Source organism: Microcaecilia unicolor, chromosome 12 (genome assembly GCF_901765095.1).
Source record: "Microcaecilia unicolor chromosome 12, aMicUni1.1, whole genome shotgun sequence".
NCBI lineage: Eukaryota > Metazoa > Chordata > Amphibia > Gymnophiona > Siphonopidae > Microcaecilia > Microcaecilia unicolor.
Genome location: NC_044042.1, coordinates 5,774,574 through 5,790,748, shown reverse-complemented (window position 1 = coordinate 5,790,748; position 16,175 = coordinate 5,774,574). Strand labels below are relative to the sequence as shown.

The 16,175-nt window shown below is 43.9% G+C and overlaps 1 protein-coding gene across 1 annotated transcript in view; it reads right to left on the bottom strand.

Annotated features, from left to right (window-relative positions):
* Positions 1-16,175, bottom strand: part of MAPKAPK2 (MAPK activated protein kinase 2) — a 64,131-nt gene that overhangs the window by 16,333 nt on the left and 31,623 nt on the right. The window contains exons 2-3 of the mRNA XM_030220990.1: positions 2,712-2,851; positions 1,879-1,943 (exon numbers count right to left, since the gene is read on the bottom strand). Coding sequence (XP_030076850.1) covers positions 1,879-1,943; positions 2,712-2,851 — 205 coding nt within the window. The remainder of the gene's footprint in view (positions 1-1,878; positions 1,944-2,711; positions 2,852-16,175) is intronic.

Here is a 16,175-nt window from a genome sequence, read left to right as displayed (position 1 = left end):
TTGGCTCTTATTGGTGGCCTGAGGCATTACGACATCACAATATCACCTCTGGTTACAAGAGACTACTACTACTACTATTTAGCATTTCTATAGCGCTACAAGGCGTACGCAGTGCTGCACAAACATAGAAGAAAGACAGTCCCTGCTCAAAGAGCTTACAATCTAATAGACAAAAAATAAATAAAGTAAGCAAATCTACTTCAGTAGCACCAAGAACATTTTGTCAACCAAGGAAATCCAAGAATTTAAACACACGAGTAATTTTACAAAGGTTTTTCTGTGTGCAAGGCCTGATTTACTCAGAAAAGGGTCTTATGAAATTAGATAACCACATTTGTATATAAAGCATGCGTGCACAGAAAAAGCATGTGAAGGCCTTCCCAGGATATGCAGCGCGCTTACAAAATACATGAGTACACAGCAGATTCAGTAAACGGTGCCCAAATTTGGGCAGTGGGGAAAAAAAAAAAAATATAAGCATGGAACGCTGTACTCTAAAGAGCACGCTTAAGTGCATATCTCGCGCCTAACTTTGGGTGCCGGAGTTACACCTTCTGAAAACTGCTTTAAATGCCAGCCCCCATTGGGGGCGGATCCCAAGAATTCTGTAATACTGTGCGCATCTTCAGGGGAATGCTCCCGACCCCCCCACCCCTTTTAACTGCACACTAGCGCTTAGCGATATGCATGCACAAATCCAAAATGTTGCCAACACCAATGGCTGTAGCACCCAATTAGCTCGTTAAGCCAATTTAGTTGCATGAGCAACTCAGGATTGCGCCCTTTTAAAAGGTATACCAGGGGATAAGAGTAAATATGCACATTTCACATTGCCTTCCAGGCCAAGGGTAAACATCTCCAAATTATAGCACTTTGATGTGTTGAGGCATTTGATCTGCACGATTTATACACTGCAGAATCATAATTTTGACCCCTGAGGCAGGCAGGCATTTGACGCCGAAACACGGCACGTGTCGGGTCACCTGTCAATAAAGTACTCCCTGTTGTCCTAGTCTTGAAGGCCCAGTGTTGCTTTTTTTTGTTTGTATACCTTGTCTGTATGCTGTATTGCCCTCTCTATTTGAATTGAACTCAAGTTGCCAGGATCAAAGCTGACTGCACTAACCTTTAGGCTACTTCTCCACTCAAAAACCTCTGCACCCTTTTGTAAAATAGTTACCCAGATCCAGCCCCAGTGTCATGCAGATGCTGACGTGCATGTTTATCCTTGGCCTGGAAGGCAATGTGAAATGTGTGTATTTACTCTTATCCCCTGGTATATCTTTATACCTATCGGACCGACCGTTCACTTGTCTATTAGATTGTAAGCTCTTTGAGCAGGGACTGTCTCTCTTTGTTAAATTGTACAGCGCTGCGTAACCCTAGTAGCGCTCTAGAAATGTTAAGTAGTAGTACTCCTGTTGTCCTAGTCTTGAAGGCCCAGTGTAACTTGAGCTCAATTCCCACTAAAGCTCCTTATGATTTTGGGCAAGTCACTTAATCCTCCATTACCCTAGGTACAAAAACTTAAATTGTCAGCCCTCTAGGGACAGAGAAAAAATACCTGCATATAATGTGTACAGTACTGACTACGTCTAGTAGCGCTATAGAAATGATTAGTAGTAGAGGAGTTTTTGGACTTCGACACAGATGTCCAGTTTTAAGATCAGGACCTTCAGGTGTAAAGAAATGGGCACAAAAAGGATACCAGTTTAACAGTCCAAAAGTCAAGAAGGGATTACAGAACACAGATGATGGATTGTGAACATTAATCCTGGACACAGGGAAAGGGGTCGGAGACATACACACTTTTGGTACTGTTAACTCTGTGAGGGATGAAGACTCACAGAGCTGCGAGAGCAGTACATGGAATTTTACCTCGTTCTGTGAACGCCTGGTCCGCTCGGTCCTGAATCCTGCTGAACAGCTCTCCCCCATCCAAACTGAAAGAGGAAAAGTGGATATTTAGAAGCTGGGTTCCAGATGTTAGCATTCTCTTTTTGTACTCAGAACCTCCCAAAATGTCTTCACTTTAAATCTATTCTGAGCTTATGTACAAGAGTGAGCCGAGGTGAAGCAATTAAAAAGAAAGAATTCTAACACTAGACACCCGCGAAACGTGTACACGCTTAAGCACCCTATGCACTATAAGGGTGTGTGCAGCTGCTACAGCGGGCAAATGCAAGGGGGTACACAGGGATGCAGCATAGGTGTGGCTCCTAGTTATTAACACAGCTTTGTCACCTTCCTTCCTCTGCCTCCACAAACATCTTATAAAGCTACAGCCTACAAATCGAAGAGGAGCTCATGGGATACAGCACAGGTACGTCTCCCAGCGCCTGCAGCGCTTCCACACAGAGGTGAGAGGCGCTGTCAGGTCAGTGCAGGGGGCCCCGATACGGAGGGGGGCGGGAGCGTGGAGGTTGGTGCGCGCGATGTTTGTTTCCAGGCGGCAGTGTCTAGCAGTCCGACTCCGTTTTCCTCTCTGTTCCGCCCTCTAACGTTCATCACGTCTTGATGCCAGGGCGGGACAGAGAGGGGAGTCTCTACTGCGCATTTACAGGTGAGTCGGTCACTTGCCATTTATATGTTTGATTCTACTGTGGCATCCAGATGTTACAGTGTCAAGTGTCCCCTCCTTGTAGGTGGCCTATCGAATTGTCACCTTGAGACCTCTGCTTATTATGTAGTAACTAGTGACACGCACTCACCATTCCATGACAATAAGGAGACACTTCCGCCCCTGGTACAAGTTTTCGTACACATCTATGATCTTGACGATGTGCGGGCAGTGGGATGCTCTCCAGTGCAGCTCCACTTCTCTGCGTGCCTTGGGACAGTCCTGCAGCATCTGAGACAAGATTGATACAAACAAACAAATTAAGGGAAGAGGCCTTGCGCATTTACTCATACGCATGGAATTATACCATCGTCTAACATGCCTAACCTGATGTTCATATACTGCAGTGTATATCCATGCAACACTCCTCTCTGGTATACTAGGACATACATATATGTTTCAATAGAAATTGGCATGCATATTTTAGTATATATATCATTTGGTTGCTGTATTGGGTAATTTTTTTTTTAAACCGCACGAGCTTTAAACACACACAACTCATTACATTGTCCTCTTGGTGTCTTCTTATGGAACTTTGCAATCACAGGCACTAAATCCAGATGCTAGGTAGCACTGCACAATGATGGACTTCTTCACCCACATGGGCTGAGGCCGGATAAGACATGGAGCTCATGCGGAGGAAGGAGTCTCAGTCACTAGACAGTGCCACCTAGTGTCTGTATTTAAGGCAGTGGGCTGAGAACCAGGGAAGTTGGATTAAGCAGTATATTGTGTCCTAGGAAAATATACATTTGTAAGGCCCTCCCCCATGTGGTCCCATTTCTTCTTCCCTCATCCCCTCCTAGAGGTATATTCATTTTCTTGAATCTTCCCGCCTCCCCCTGATCTTCATTTCTGGCTTCCACAAACTGACCTACAAGTCCCCCTCCTGAACTTGGCAGCTCTGGAGCAGTATACTGAGAACTAGGGAAGCTGAGCACCCTCCATTACCCTCTGGCACAAACCAAAGATGCCAAGGGCGGACTGCTCCAGAGAGTAAGATGTACAGTCAATCTGAAGTATATAAGTGTACAATGGTGTATGTGTGGAAAAAAAAATCCCTTCATAAATTAAAATGTTTCAAAGTTTATTTTGAGCTCGATATACCACCCTGCGAAGTACCATTCTGAGCGGTTCACAATGTAATAAAATTCGGGAAGAACTACAACTTATGACAGGAAAGAGATGAAGGAGAAAAGGGTGGGGGGACCACATAAACAGCAGCAAGGGAGGGGAAATTGTAAAATAAAAGAGCTATTGGTGTCAACTGCTGATACTAGAGGGCACGGAGGGGACACCTAGTACAAGGAGAAATCAGATGTAGATGCAAATTTAAATGGAGAAGACATCTTCAATGAGGAACCGTTTCAGGGCTGCTTTAAGACGTATGAGAAGGTTCTACCTGAAGAGAAAGAGGGAGAGAGTTCCAGAGAGTAGGGACTGTTACAAGGTTCTAGAATGGATGGTTATCCAGTCTAAATCGATTGAAAGGAAGCTTAGGACAGTTTGCGAGTGGAAATGTATGGAGTCAAAAAACGAGAAAGGTACAGTAGTTGTTCAGAAATACAAATCTTGCAGGACGTCAGACTCACAGAGCCTTCTACATGGAATGTTGCTAGTGGAATAGCAACATTCCTTGTGGAATGTCCAATAGTAGCAACATTCCATGTAGAATCTCCAATAGTATCTATTTTATTTTTGTTACATTTGTACCCTGCGCTTTCCCACTCATGGCAGGCTCAATGCGGCTTACATGGGGCAATGGAGGGCTAAGTGACTTGCCCTGAGTCACAAGGAGCTGCCTGTGCCTGAAGTGGGAATCCAACTCAGTTCCTCAGTTCCCCAGGACCAAAGTCCACCACCCTAACCACTAGGCCACTCCTCACTTTAAGGTCCTTGGACACCATCATCCCAAGGTCCCTCTCCCTGTCTGTGCATATCAGCCTCTCACCTCCTAGGACATACAACTCCCTTGGGTTTCTACTCCCCAAATGCATCACTTTGAGCACTTTTTGCATTAAATTTTAATTGCCAAATGTTAGACCATTCTTCTAACTTTTGCAGATCCCTTTTCGTGTCTTCCACTTCCTCCAGGGTGTCCACTCTGTTAGAAATCTTGGTATCATCTGCAAAAAGGAAAATCTTACCTTTTAATCCTCCAGCAATGTCACTCACAAATAGATTGAGCAGAATTGGCCCCAGCACCAATCCAGAAGAAAGGTAGGAAGGAATTGCCAGGAAAGTGCTGGTCGCTGGGGGGGGGGGGGGCTAGAAATGGAGAAGAGACTCAACTGAGACCCCCCATTTTTGGGCCTTTTTCGGCCCAAAAATCTGTTTATATTTGACTATATACAGTATATTAGTTTTTAAAATGTATAACTGCCAGGGCCAGTATTAGACAGCTGTGACCCTGGCAGACCAACAGTAGGTTATATCCACCTTTAGGCAGGTTCACTATTGGTGAACTGTACATTTCCCAAGCCTGAGGAATGGATGGACCTCTGAGAAACAAATTATATCTATCAAGCTTCCAGGCTCACTTAGTGTCAGATTCAACACCTTTTGTGCATGTGGAATATAACACACATCCAGACTCCCATCTCCACTATTACACTTGGACAAGCGTTCCATGGAGTAGGAGTGAGAATCTACTAATGCCAAAGAGAGAAGGAAGCAACAGAATTTCCAAAGGAAGAGAAAAAAAAAAACTCCAGGAATCAGATCAGCATTCTTGATATTCTGCATTTCTATAGTCCAACTAGAGAGCTGCACGGGAATGGGGACGGAACCAGTTCCTGAAGGGTTCCCGCGGGGATGGAACCAGTTCCTGTGGGGTTCAAACGGAAGTGTAAGCTGCACCTGCACCAGCCTCTCATCTACCGAGTACCAAGTTCTTTGAGTGCTGTCTCCTCCTCTTCCTCCTTGATTTAACATCACAAATGTGGAAAGTCTTCCATTAAGGAGGTGGTAGAGACACAAATGATGACGGAATTCAAAAAGGCATGGGAAGAACACAGAGGATCTCTAATTAGAAAATGGAAGTTATAAAAAAAAAAAAACCTAACCTTAAAAGGCTGCATGTGTATGGATGTGTCAAGTGGCTGTGAAGAACTAGGGCTGATACCGGGAAGACTTGTATGGTCTGTGTCTCATACATGGGAAATCTGGTTTAGGATGGGCTGGAAAGGGCTTAGACAGCAACTTCAGTGGCTGGAACATAAGGACAGTGCTGGACAGATTTTTACGGTCTGTGTCCCACAAATGAGAAGACAAAGACTGGAGTGTGCTTCAACGGCAACTCCAGCAGTTCGGAACATAAGGATAGGGCCAGATAGACTTCTATGGACTATGTTCCAGAAACACGAAAAGAAAGACCATAATCAAGTATATAATATCACACTCGTTGATTTAATCATGAATTGATAATGAGTGTGACTTATTGGGCAGACTGGATGGACCGTTCAGGTCTTTATTTGCTGTCACTTACTAGGTTACAATTAATCCTCTTTGCTCCCGGGTTGATGCGCAGACCTCAGCTCTGACACAGGCATGAGCATCGGATGTCACCTGACCTACTGGCACATGCATGTGGTGACCTCTCAGCACATCAGAGACAAATCTTACATGTGCACACCAGAGTGTTCCAAGTTCCAACTTCCGTTCCTTCCTTGCCTACAGTGCTGTGGTTCAAATCCAGAGAGAGACTGAGGGAGCTGACCGGAATTTTCTTTTATATACCATTAAATTCTTACGGGGATGGGTAAGATTTCTGTCCCCATGCAACTCTCTTCTAAGTCCAACCAATGCAAAAAAAAAAAAAAAAGCAGTAAATACAAGAGTACAGACGGAAATATAAAGCGGTGATCCAGGAACTATTCTTTGATCAAAGCCGCATGTATGAACATTTACAGAAGAGAACTGAAACCTAACGAGTGATCGATAGTTGTAGCTCCGGACAAGATGGTTTAAATCAACCGGGAGGAGGAGAATACTGGTATCTGTAGATTCTGTAAGAAAGAGCTGGAAAAGTCACCTCTCATAGCTGGCAGCAAAGTTCTAATGACATACAGAAAGGCACACAGTGGCACATGTTAACCACTGGAAAATGTTGTAAACATTACCTCACTGAAGTTGAAAAGTGCTGCAATGATTTTAACCACTTTATTGTCCATAATTCTCTTATCAGCCGGGAAATCCCCATTCCAACTGATGATGGGAGGAAACCAGAGTAGTAAAAGGCCATCATAAAGATATATCGGTCCCAAGCTATTCTGAATTGTGTACAGAAAAGATGCTGAAAAAAAATGCAGTTTGAGACCAATAAAATGAGGCAGAAATACTGCCCGTTGTTTCGGGTGGCAAAGAAATTTTCAAGCACATCTGGATTAAGCTGCCTGTGCACGTTACATCAGAGGGAAGTTTGGCACAATGCAAGTATTACAGTACATTCTGAGTGTGAGATCATACTCCACACACCCTGGTTTGGGAGTAAGAGTCACTAGTGTCATGGTATGTGCAACACTAAACCATCTGCAGCCCCCCCCAGAGGCATTCTGGGTTATTATGTGACAGCACAGCTCAAATGAGGGACTGAAGGCTCTTCTCCCAGGGAACACATGGGCTTAAGAACCAGGCATTTCCCTGCGACCTTGCAGCTCATGTTTCAGTTGGAACAGCAGCAAACACAAAGCTTCAGAGTGCTCTGGTTACAGCTCGAGCCCAGGCCTCCCTGTGTCAGTCCTAAAATTAAGGAAGTATTTGATACCTTACTTAAATTCATATGGTAAAAGTAAAAATTTGTGTGTGGCCATTTAAGCATAAAACATTGCATCACTAGTAAAAAAGGCCCGTTTCTGAAGGAAAGGAAACGGGCGCTATTTCTCCCCCCCCCCCCCCGCTACGGCCCCCTCACCCCCCCCCCCCCCATGCCAGCGAAAACCACCCCCCCCAGCGCTGCCGTTGTGGACTACCTGTGCTGACGGAGGACCCAACCCCCCGACAGCCGAAGTGCTGTTGTGCCCTTCGCGTTGTTCATCTTCTCTGGAAGTTCCTCTGCGTGTGTCCGACGTCAGACGCATGCAGAGAAACTTGCAGAGAAGATGGACAACGCGAAGGGCACAACAGCACTTCGGCTGTCGGGGGGTTGGGTCCTCCGTCAGCACAGGTAGTCCACAACGGCAGCGGGGGGCGGTTTTCGGCGGGCCGGGGGGGGGGGGGTGTGACATGATTCCGAGGCAGGGGGAGGACTCCTCTCCTTGCCTTGGAATCAGCTGTCCTGACGTCACTGACGTCGGTGCGTGTCTGCCTAGCAGACCACCACCTCCAGGGAGCCACAGTCCCATGCACAGAACGTTGGAGGTAAGAATTATTATATAGGATTCTTTTTTGGGAGGGAGCGGAGGGGGCAATAAAAGACTAAATAAGGAAGCAATATTGCAAAATTTCTTGTTAACTATACTGTAGTTTTTTCTAATATATATATTAACAGTTCACTGCACCAGGAAGCCGGAAGACTCCACTTAACCGAACATTACTAATTGTAACTGATATCATGGAATGATTATGTCATAACCAAACTCTGTAAGCCACACTGAGCCTGCAAATAGGTGGGAAAATGTGGGATACAAATGCAATAAAATAAATAAAATAAATTTACTGCCTTCAGATGTGAAATCCTGTAGGGTTACTATTTAAAGCCACAGTGAGTGAAAGAATTTTTCACCAACGGGACAATTTTACCAGTGGATGCACGAAACAGACATACTAGCAGCCTTATTTTCTAACAGCACCTGGATATCCAGGACCCACCAGGGTGCGGTAGCCCAGGCGTCCCAACCCCACCCTGGCACACTTAACCTTTACGTGCCCACGGTTACTTCCACAATACAGCTGGCATAAATGCAGGTGCCCAAGTGTGGCAGGGAAACACGTAATTTGCAGAATATTTTTGAATGTAGTTTCAGACTATCAGAAGCATTAATACTCGGCAAAAAAAATAGATCATATATAAGAAAAATATTATACAACTGCCCTAGTTTAAAGTCCACAATATACAGGGAGCGGAGTAAACTGGAGAATACACACATAAGTAAAGGCATAATGACAGGACTGCCAAGCTCAACACTGAGTCAATGAAAGACCGAACAGTCCAAGCAGACAAACTCTAGACGATTACCTTTATTACATTTGTACCCCGCGCTTTCCCACTCAAAGCAGGTTCAATGCGGCTTACATAGTAATAGGGAATACAACGTATTGATAGAGAAAATATAAGTTAAGGATAACAGAATAATAAAAGAGATAGGTAGGTAGGTAGAGATGGGCAAGGGTGAAGGGAGTAGGATAGGTATGAGCAAGGGTAGGTGAGCATTGGAGGAGGGGTAGAGGAGGCAGAAGGGGATGGGAAAACTTTGTCACTCAAACAACTGTAAAAGGTTTGAAAAAAAAACAAACGCTTATACCGAACACAGGGAAGCTTTAGAAAAAAGGAAAAAAAAACAGCCCCCCCAACTGAAGGGCCCAAGGCCTTAGCAACAAAAATACACGTCTCTTCTTCTGGGTGGCCCCAGCCATATCTGGAGACCCGAGAAGCGCTGCTTCCTATCCCTAAAATAAAGACACTCTAATTCCTATATAAATGTAGCTACCAAAATAGCTAATGCCACCTGACCAAATTCATACAGAGGACTAGATACATTTAGCCGACAACCTGTTTGATCTGATATATCCCAGTGTCTGTCTCTTGGTACTGCTGTGGACCTAGAGGTAAAAGTCTACTGGGACATCCAAAATTTGTACCATCCCTCCCACAGTCAGTCCAGTTCTTCTAGGAAATTAGTAAATCACATTTTTCACCCCGACAAGATTTGTCATCACTTCCAGTTTCTTTTGGGGTTACCAAATCATTCAAGTACGTCAGACTCAAGAGTTTCAAACAAGACTTCAATTTCGATCTCTTTGCTTGCTCGATAAGGGACTACAATGCTCCATCCAGAGACTAGATAACTACCTCTCTGGTTACCTTAACTTGCCATACAGCGAGAAAAAAAAAAAACACAACAACAACTTTCCCTAAAGCAATCAGGGGCTCCACAAAGCAAGCCCGTCACTACTTGAGGCGATTCCTGACAATCTGATCCAGCCACTGTCAATAACCGAGGAGCTGCTCGCAAAGAAAGCAGAGCCAAACCCGTTCTGCACACTGCTTTCCACTCCACAAGTCTCCTCATGATACCAGTGTATTGGGCTGCAAGGGAAGCCTATGGTCCTTAAGGGGCAGTGGGGAGATACCACCCTCTAACCGCCAGCGACTGCACAGCCAAGGCATTTGTTGAAGTTAAGCAGAAATCATTCATAGCAGCTGGGGGATGGCTTGCAACAGGTCAGGCAATATTTTTCCTTTTCTTCCCATAACAGGTGGTTTAGGAAAACAAAGCAGGTAACAGTTTCCAAGACTCACTTGGGCAACCTAGCCACTGCCACCTTCGTTACTCTGCCCCTTGCATTTACACGCTATGATAGTGAGGTACATTGTTACAGATAGCACTTAGGCATCCTGCGGGCTTTTTCATGGGTACACGTGCACTTGTGCACACTGAGTGCTAGTATTCTAGACATTTACATGTCTTAAGGGGAAATGTAAATATTGGTTCTTAGATCAGGAAATAGCCCTTTTAGTGCTTGTCCAGTAATATACCAGTGGAAGGTAAATGGGAAAAATCGCTGGAGGCTGTCAGGGAACCTGCTCAGCCCATGCATCACCACCAGGTCTCTCCAAATGAAGCAAGACTATGCAGGAAAGGTAATGACACTCCTACCGGATCCCAACAGGATTCTGTTTCCCTAATAAGTTTGAATATTGAGCACACAAGCAAATGCCTGAAGAAGCCGGTGGAAAACAGTGTTCCCCCTGCTGGGATAAAAACCCGCAATGTCGAGCGCTTGACGCACAAATAAGCTAAAGATGACAAAAAGATTTAAAAAGATTTAAAAAACTAGACAATGGAAAAAATATTTAAAAAAAAGATAAAAGAACTACACAATAGACAAGCATATCAAAAAATTTGGGAGTTTGACCTACAAATTAAATTGGGAGTTCAATTTAGCAGTAATTACAGTTTAGCCACTTGTAAAAGGTAAAGGTCAAGATATGTCCCTTTAAAGGCCTGGGACTGTGCCCAAGCCACACCCACTATATAAAAAACAGGAACAGAGTGTCTCCACATGTCCTGCTTCTGGCTCTCCCCCTCACTTCTGCTACCCATTTCCCCCTCTTTCTTTCTGCACTTCACTCAACCAGAAAGCTTAAAAAAAAAAAAAAAAACCTGGCATAGCTACAGGGGCCTGGGGCCCCCAACCCCCGCTAGGTAAAGCGTTTGTCCTGTGCTGGTCTCACATTGCCTGGTGCCCTGTCCTGTTTTCAGTCGCTGTGCACGGTCATTTTAATGAAACTGAGCATGCTCAGATTCATTAAAACGAGCGTGCACAGCGACTGAAAGCAGAACAGGGCGCGAGGGTTGGGGACCCCCACCAGCCAAGGTACCTTCGCAGTGGTGGCAGGGGGGTGGAAGCGGTAGCGGCCACGGGCAAAAATGTGCCACCCCCAAACCTTGGGCTCTGGCCCCCCCTTCCGTCAAGGGTCTGGCTACGCCCTAAAAGAAATGCTCCTGTACACAAAAGGGCGATATTTGGACAGTACACACTGGTTCTAGATTTAGTCCGTCTCTTGGTACTCTGTTGTCCCCCTCCCTCCCCACTTTTTACACTGCACCTACCATCTGCAATTGGCTCATGCTCAGTTACTTTTATCTGCACTGTGGGAACAGAGGGGCCAATCAGATTTTCTCCGAGCCAGTGTAAAAAGAGTGTTAAGAGAAGCAGCCTTGGCACCAAGGTGAAAACAAGATGGCTGCTGAACTAACACGCTAGCAGGCAGTGCTCCTGCAGTTCGTCAGTGTTACCTTAGAGATGCCGAAACGACGAGGCAAGTCTGCTTCCCGGGCCCCAGAGCGTACGGTATCTTCGTTGCAAGACATCCGCTCCTTCTTACAGATGACTGCGCCATCATCTCGTACAGCGCCAGGATTGTCGGGAATAAGTCCGCTGATACACGCTGGTGCAGATGGAAGCACAGCGGCGTCTCCTGGACTCGAGCTTACGCTCAGCCCTGACATGCGGGAACCGCCCCCACAGCCGTTTGGCTTTAGCACTCCTTCGGAGACGACTCTGAATCGTTCCCCCGACGGTGGTGAGACCGATCAGAGTCGGGAGGCGGAACCACTGCCGGTTGGAGAGCAATATGCCTTGATTGAGACACCGACCATACCAGCGATTTCGGAACGAAATGTTGCTGGTTTGAACGTGGATTTGTCTTCACAGGAAGAGGTAATACCACCACTTTTTTCCTTTCAAACTATAAAGCCTGCTGAAGTAACTATGGACTGTTTGTGGACCTTGATAGCAGATTTAGGGAAGTCACTAACTCCTCAAATAAATACGTTAAACCAGGAAATGAAAAATCATGAGGAAAAAATAAAAAAATTGGATATAAAAGTAGGGGAATTGGAAAAATCAAAGGTAAAAAATGACTTAGATATGAAAACACTTCAAACACACCAGGAAGCAATGATGAAGGACTTGTCCTCATTAAGGAGAAAAACTGAACTTCTTGAAAATACCGTTAGAAATAACAATATACGGTTGTTAAATTTTCCTAAACAGATTACTAAGCCCCCTAGGGAAATGTGGAAAAAATATTTGACGGAGATACTTGGAATAAAAGAGGAGCTGATTCCCCCTTTTACGTATGTTTACTACTTACCAACTAAAGAAATCTTGGAGGAAAAAAAAGAACAAGATCACTCGCTGAATGTAACGGCATTATTAGAATCAACAGACACTGAAGATATAATACCCACTACGTTAGTAGTGACTGTGGCGCTTGCACCAGACAAGCAATGGTTGATGTCTATGTTTTTTAAAAATAAGCATAAAACATTTCTTGGTCAGAAAATTCAGATGTTCCCTGATGTCTCTAGAGAGACACAAAAACGTAGGAAACTATTTCTATTAATGAAACCAGCAGTAACGCAGCTGGGTGCTACATTTTTCTTGCGGTATCCATGTAAGTGTGTGGTAAGATACCAGTCAAATAAATTTACTTTTTTTGATCCTGCTCAACTAACAACATTTCTTATCTCAAGGCAAAATAGGGGTACCTTACCACCTACCCGTTGATTTAGTTTAAACGCTGTTGACACTAGCCTGTTATTTTTGTTAGTTTCATCTTAAAAAATATACGCTTAAAACATATTCCATTTCTAAAACACCTTGTTTTCAAATTGTGGACTTGAGCAGAAGTTTAAGTTTTTTTCTTTTTTGTAATTTAATTTTCTTCTTTATTGATTCTGTAACATATTGCTTTTCAAACAAGTATGTACTTGATTATATATGTAAAATCTTATAAATAAATAAAATAAAAAAAAAGAGAAGCAGCCTTGAACAGAGCAAAATCCTTGAAGTGTGTTGTGTTTAAAGACCAGAATTAGACTATAATAGAAAAACGCCGACATGGAAAGAGAAACACAAACACAGCAAGAATAAGGACTCTGGGAGTTCCCAATGCACACAGCACGCTGTCAAGTCCGGAAGGCAGACTAGGAAAGACATCCACAATGCAGTGTCACCGAGACAGCCTCCAAGTCAGCTCTGTTACCTCAGTCCTGAAACTAGATTTATCATGTCACATGCTAAAGCGCAGATAAAGGGCACATGATAGGTTGCTGGTGACATCCTTAAAGCCGCTCCCTCCAAGTTAGCTGCTATATAAACCTTGGGCAAAAAAAAAACCCAAATACCCCGGTACATTTCATTTTGTGAACAACTGCTCTCCATAAGTCACATGACTACATCCAGAGCTGGAGAGCCCTCCCTAAAATTAAACATCGTCACCAGCAATGACAGATGGGGAAACAGGTAACAGTTGAGGGGAGGGGAGGGGAAGCATAACCTGAATTTGTCAAACGTTTTTTTGTCATTTCAAAATCAAAGAATTTCCCAGCTCAAGGTCCCCTGAATGGAACAGGCTGACTCACATCCTACTGCTTCCTGTCTCCACAGGACCCACAGGAATCATAAAAAATACCCAAGTGCATACCCATCATTTCAAACATTAGATAGGAAAAATTTTGGAATATTCCTTCTGTTACCAAGCTCTTTCTTTTTTAACTCTCTTCCTCTGGAACTCTGCATCTCTTCTACATACTTTTCATAAGAAATTGAAAAATTTCTGGCTTAATTGATCTGTTTTACCATTTTCTCCTTTGTAGATTTTTTGTTACCCACTTTTTTTTTTTAGAGAGAGTTAATGAGATACAAGAATCATATTACATTACAAATCTTTGTTTCTTCATCCTGAAAACCATTTAACACGCAGGGGAGATTTTGCTAGGGGAGATCCCAGCCCAGAGAACCTTGTCAACTTTTCGGCTCATCATCCACAAAAATCAATTTGGTTTCATATCTCCATGAATTTATGTTTGAATTCCACTAGTTGTTACACTAGTTGCCGGCGAAATGCCAAGTGTAGCGTAAATTGCTCTCTCTAGTCTATAAAATCCTACAATCCAATATTCCAGAATACTGGATTTCTCTTCCCTCTGTTCTCCCATTGATTCTCTCATGCCTTTTATTTATAAACTGCTGTTCACATATCAAGTATTTGTAAATAAAAACAGAGACAGGAAACCCAGATCACAAAATTGTACTGTTTTGTCACCTTTCGATCCATCTCTCCCCTCTGGCTGCTCCTCCAACCCCACCTTCCCTTCAAAACGCTCACTGCAATGCTTTTGTGCGTCATGTTTACATTCCGCCATCAAGTTTTGTCCACATTATCCTGAACAGAGAAAGGACATTTACATCCAAAGAGTCAAAAATATATTTAATCCAGAGGAAAGAGATAACATAAGAACTTAAGAATAGCCACATTGGGTCAGACCAATGCTCCATTTAGCCCAGTATCTTGCTTCCAACAGTGGCCAATCCAGGTCACAAGTACCTGTCAGAAACCCAATTAGGAGCAACATTCCATGCTACTAATCCTGGGAGAAGCAGTGGCTTCCCCATGTCCATCTCAACAACAGACTATGGACTTTTCCTCCAAGAACTTGTCCAAACTACCCAGATACACTAACCACTGCTACCACATCCTCCGGCATCAAGATCCAGAGCTTAACTTTTCTTTGAGTGAAAAAATATTTCCATGTAATTTCCTGAAGTGCCCCCTGGCTTTTGTGCTTTTTGAAAGAGTGAAAAATCAATTCACTTCTACCCGTTCTACACCACTCAGGATTTTATAGACCTTAAGCATTGTTAACAGTGCCCCATATTATATCTTCATCATACTTTCCATTACCCAATATACTTCTGTTACACTAATATTAACTCTCCTCTCATTTCCACTATATATTGTAAGCCACATTGTGGGATACAAATGCAATAAATCAATCATATCCCCCTTCACCCGTCTCTTTTCCAAGCTGAAGAGCCCTAACCTCTTTAGCCTTTCCTCAAACTGGAGTAGTTCCATCCCCTTTATCATTTTGATAGCTCTTCGAGCCTTTTCTAATTCTGCTATATGTGTTTTGAGATACGGTGAACAGAATGGAACACAATACTCAAGGTAAGGTCACATCATAGAGCGATACAGAGGCATTATAATATTCTTGGTCTTATTTTGCATCCCTTTCCTAATAATTCCTAGCACCCTGGGGTTATTTTGGTTGTCACCACACACTGGGCAGAAGATTTCAGAATATTGTCTACAATGACACCTAGATCTTTTTCTTGAGTGCTGACCCCCAAAGCGGACCCTAGCATCAGGTAATTATGATTCGGATTATTCTTCCCAATGTGCATCACTTTGCATTTGTCCACATCAAATTTCATCTGTCATTTGGCTGACCAAGTCCTAGGGTATTCCTGCAAATTTTCACAACCCACATGTCTTTTGACAACTTTAAAATGATCTACAAATTTAATCACCTCACTTGTTCTGATTTGCAGATCATTTATAGCACCAGTCCCAGTACAGATCCCTGCAGCACTCCACTATTCACCCTCCTCCATTGAGAAAAAAATGGCCATTTAACCCCACCATTTGTTTTCTGTCCAATAACCAATTCTCAGTCCACACCAGAACCTGGCCTCCTATTCCATGATTCTTTAGTTTTCTCAGGAGTGCGTCAGAAATGCTACCCTACAGGCATGGTTTCTACATCCCTTGTCAGCAAAAGCTGGTTTGGAAGTGAGATAGGCAATGATGTGGAGGGGGGGGGGGGGGGGCTGCTACTCTTTGTGGCTCTACAGCAGACTGAGGAGATCCCATGGGACAGTGGTGGGCAGAACTGGTGTCATCTGCAGTGAACCTAAACTGCAATGAACTGCCTAAACTGGATCACCCTACTTTCAACAAGCGCCTCAAGACCTTTCTATTTGGCAAAGCGTACGCATCACTCCCGCCAGGCATGTCTACCTTCTGATCTGTCTTACCCCA